The sequence below is a fragment of the Globicephala melas genome, chromosome 1, assembly GCF_963455315.2.
Source record: "Globicephala melas chromosome 1, mGloMel1.2, whole genome shotgun sequence".
Classification (NCBI taxonomy): domain Eukaryota; kingdom Metazoa; phylum Chordata; class Mammalia; order Artiodactyla; family Delphinidae; genus Globicephala; species Globicephala melas.
The window spans coordinates 177,974,656-177,979,032 of record NC_083314.1 but is presented as its reverse complement, the minus strand read 5'-3'; the positions used below and the strand labels follow the sequence as shown (position 1 = coordinate 177,979,032).

General features: G+C 48.3%; 1 protein-coding gene across 1 annotated transcript; it reads left to right on the top strand.

Moving 5' to 3' along the window:
- Positions 1 to 854: 854 nt before the first annotated feature.
- LOC115867160 (PRAME family member 12-like) lies at positions 855 to 3,727 on the top strand. Its single transcript, XM_030883203.1, has 3 exons — positions 855 to 1,141; positions 1,586 to 2,158; positions 3,169 to 3,727. The coding sequence occupies exons 1-3, from the start codon at positions 855 to 857 to the stop codon at positions 3,725 to 3,727; spliced, it is 1,419 nt and encodes a 472-aa protein (XP_030739063.1).
- The last annotated feature ends 650 nt before the right edge of the window (positions 3,728 to 4,377 follow it).

Genomic DNA, 4,377 nt, shown 5'->3' with positions numbered 1-4,377 from the left:
GGCAGGGAGATTTTCTTTCTTTTCAGATGTACAAATGTAAGGCTTTGATTTTGCCTCTAAGTGTAATTTTGCCTTAATCCCAAACATCTTGATATGTACTTTGGTTTATATCATTTAAAAATCTCTTAACCAACCAGATTTTATTTTTTAATGAAAACATCTGTTTGGAATTTTATTTTTTTACATTAAAAAGCTTTAGTTTGCACAGGGACTTCCCTGGTGGTCCAGTGGTTAAGACTCCACACCCCCAATGCAGGGGGCACGGGTTCAATCCCTGGTTGGGGAACTAAGATCCCTATGCCTTGTGGTGCGGCCAAAAGATTAAAAAAAAAAAAAAAAGATTTAGTTTGCACAAATGGCACTCATTTTAGGCATATCTGCTTTATCTTTCCCAGTGCAGTTAACTGTGGAAACTGAGATTAGAGACTGTGTTGGGCCACAAGATGCTCCTATTCCCATAGTTTTAGGGCCCTAAGTGGTGGTCTGAAAGGTTTCCCCCAAAAAGACCGGGGTCAGCCTTCAGGCTCATGGTACCCACTTCCCAGTGCAACCTAATTGAGCAAAGCAGTGAATGGAAATGGATGGACGAGTGGGTGGGTTTCTTCCTCCTTGGTACTTGTGAGAAGCTTGTTCTGGTGCCCACAAGGGCAAAGCTATGGCTTTGGGCCCACTGAGCCCAGAGTGGAATTCTGCTAAACTGAGGCTCTTCCCCCACTGCCAGAGCAGTGACTTTGGCTCTGAGTTGGTTCTTCTGAAGGGTGGGGAGACCGAGTAGGGGGTGCTCATGCTTAACCTGAGAAAGATTCCTTGTTCCCTGAAAGTTTCCACAGGATTCTTTTAGGAGCAGAGTCACGATGAGTGTGCGGAACCCCCTGAGACTCCTGGACCTGGCGGGAATGAGCTTGCTTAGGGATGAGGCCTCGACCATCACGGCTCTGAAGGATCTGCCCACAGAGCTCTTCCCCCCAGTGTTCATGGAGGCCTTCTATGGGAGATGCAGCGAGACCCTGAAGGCCATGGTGCAAGCCTGGCCCTTTGTCCGCCTGCCTCTGGGGGGCCTGATGAAGATGCCTCATCTGGGAACCTTACAAGCAGTGTTGGATGGGCTTGATATGCTGCTTGCACAGAAGGATCATCCCAGGTGAGTCTGATCAAGGGAGACTAGTAAGGTTTTGGGCAGCTCTGAAGAAAAAGCTGAAGTCAGGAGAGTGGATGGACAAGGGATGGAACAGAGGCTTCGATGATGCCAATGAAGAGACACAGAGACTTGGCCATTGCTGAGCTCATTTGGGGAAACGCCTTCCAGCAGTGTATGAGTGCCTAAGATGCAGGGGAGCCTGAAAGTACATGTCTCAGCCAGGGATGCGTAAGGGTAATAGGTGTAGAAAGCCAGGAAGGATGGAAGGGGAAAGGAGATGGAGGAATGTGAGGCAGAGAGGGAAGAAGAGGGCAAGACAGCAGGTGATGTCAGGGATGACAAGTAAAAGCTTGGGTGGGGAGTCTGAGTGCTGCCTAAATGCTGAGACTGTGGTTTCATTATGTGTGGATCTTAAGCCATCGCTGCCAATCTGCTGTTTCCCCACAGGAGGTGCAGGCTGCGGGTGCTGGATTTAAGAAATACCAGCCAGGACTTCTGGAGAATGTGGTCTGGATACAGGGTCCATGGGTGTTCAAGCTCACTGATGGCACAAGTGGCTGAGGACAGGTCAAGGGCAAAACAGCCCAGGGCTCCCTTGGAGGTATTCATAGAACTTCATCTCAAGGAAAGGACCTTGGATGGATTCCTCACCTACCTCATCAGGTGGGTAGAGCAGAGAAAAGCTTCCATACACCTGTGCTGTAAGAAGCTGAGGATTCTTTCATTTCCCATGGAAAATATTATGAAGGTCCTGAGTATGGTACAGTTGGACTGTATCCAGGAGGTGCAAGTGAATTGCACCTGGCATGTGTCCACCCTGGCCGTGTTTGCTCCTCTCCTGGGCCAGATGAATAAAGTGCAGAGACTCCTTCTCTCCAACATCCACATGTCTGCACTTGGGGGGCAGGAACAGCAGCACGTTGTCCAAATTACCTCTCAGTTCCTCAGGCTGCACCACCTCCGGGATCTCCATCTGGAATCTCACTCCTTCCTTGAAGGATGCCTGGACCAGATGCTCAGGTGAGTGTGCACCATTGTTCAGGTAACAGCGAACACAACACTAGAATATCCAAAGCACTGTCCCTTTTGCTTCTCTATCCTGAACTGTGGTATCACATAACCACGCAAATCAAGGTAGGGGCCCAAACTGGGATAGAGCCTCTAGAAAGGGACACCCTGCTAGGAAGCTATGGACTAGGGGTTAGGATCTAGTGGTGTGGGTATATGATTTCTTCTTTAGGAAGAGATAGCTTGGTTTAGATGAATTAAGAAAATAACTAAGGGAAGTGGGCATTGAAGAGGGAAAACTCCATCAGGCCTGAGCATTTCTAAATGGAAGCTCTGTGCTCACCAGTGTTGTGACCACAATGAGCCTATCTCAAATTCCCTGTTTGCAAAAAGTTGTTTTTTCCTCCTGAAAAGGTAATTAATATATGGATAATGCGTGATTCTGGAGATGCTGGTAATAGATCAGGAGCCTAAAGCAGAATAAAAACTGGTAGATGGTTTGCAGATGATGCAGGAATGTAACTGAGCCCCTGCAGACTGGCAACCTCAATTGATGTCCTGAGATGTTGCCCTGGTGGTTCCACTATGCACATCACCCAGAAGCCTTACCTGGCCTGAGATATGCGTGCCTGTGGCCCAAACGTGGGCTGAAGGAAACCTGAGTAGGAAGCATTTTATGTATGTATCTTACTATTAAAATTCAGTGATGCCCACTCTTTACTGAGACAAGGTGTCAGGCTCTCCCCTGAGCGTGTTCTAGTGTACTCTATTATCTTCGTTCATCCTCATAAGAAGTGTAGTAAGTTTTTCTCTGCTTGACTGATGAGGAAAGAGAGCTTTCAACTTGGCTCAGTCACACAGGAAGGTGAAAGGACTCAGGTTAAAATGAGACTGGGCATTCTGGGTATTGATCGTTATCAGATGATCAGGCTAACCTTGGGCTTGGGCAAATCACTTGTCTCCCTACTTGAGGTCAACTTCCACCTCGGTTTCCAAGACCTAATTGCTCTGTTTCTCCCCAGGTGTCTGACAAACCCCTTGGACAACCTTGCAATAACTCACTGCCTCCTTTCGGATTCAGACTTGAACCATCTGTCCCAGTGTCCGAACATCAGTCAGCTAAAGGGCCTGGATCTGAGTGGCATCACCCTGACCTACTCTAGTCCTGAGCTCCTCCCAGTTCTGTTGGAGAAAGTTGCAGCCACCCTCCAGGAACTGTATTTAGAGCAATGTGGGATCATGGACTCTCACCTCGAGACCATCCTGCCGCCCCTGAGCTGCTGCTCCCAGCTCACGTTCTTTAGCCTGCGGGGAAACCTCATCTCCATGGCCGTCATGGGGAAGCTGCTGCGACACACCTCCGGGCTGCCCCGTTTAAGTCAAGAGCTGTATCCTGTCCCTCAGGAGAGTTACAGCTCTCAGCGAATCCTCCAACCTGGGAGACTTGCACAGTGTCGGGCTGAACTGTTTGAGATTCTGAGAGTCTTAGGACGTCCCAGGATCATTTGGATTAGTTCCAGCCCCTGTCTGCACTGTGGAGATAACACATTCTCTCATCCCCAGCCCATCGTATACCGCTGAAATCCCCCTAACTACTTGGGTACGTCTAAAAGCTTTCTTCTGAGCACTTGGAAACTGATATCTAGGACATAGTTGAATCGTAAAGGGAAAACAGACCCATGGTTTCAGACATCTGCTCAATGTGAATGGGAGAAGAGAAAGTGATTAAGGGAGGGTGAAGGACTGCAGAGGGAAAAGTTGACTCTGACAGGTAATAGGCCTTTTGGGGACATGTGTCTTATAGAGTCAGAAATATGAACCTAAATTTCTGGAGGTGGATTGAGTCTTGAGACCCACGTGTTGGAGTTATCCCTGGGTAGATGGTTGTAAACGAATGGTCAGAAATAAAGAGACCCTCAGTGTAAACTGACTGCTGCCCTCCATGCTGTATTATCCTGATTTCTCAGTTTATACCGCAGGAATCCAGATACTGATGGAAGAAGACAATGGCTCTGAATTGTCTATGATCTCTGATCTTACCATTCCCACCAGTCCTTTAGTCCGGAGCATCTCATACTTCCTTGCTTATTTCTGTGGCTGTTCAGTGGGTTAATACCCACAAAGGGGAACATACTCAGTGGTCAGTGAACCACTGGAGTGAAGGGTTCTGGGCAGGGCCTTCACTGCTGGCTCAGGCCATGACCTTGGACATGAGCAGTCCTCACGGTTCT

What these genes read in the sequence shown, in the direction of transcription:
- LOC115867160 (XM_030883203.1), top strand. Translation starts at nt 855, where the DNA reads ATGAGTGTGCGGAACCCCCTGAGACTCCTGGACCTGGCGGGAATGAGC. An exon ending in GCACAGAAGGATCATCCCAG is followed by an intron (nt 1,142 to 1,585) that starts GTGAGTCTGATC and finishes GTTTCCCCACAG; the next exon opens with GAGGTGCAGGCTGCGGGTGC. An exon ending in TGCCTGGACCAGATGCTCAG is followed by an intron (nt 2,159 to 3,168) that starts GTGAGTGTGCAC and finishes GTTTCTCCCCAG; the next exon opens with GTGTCTGACAAACCCCTTGG.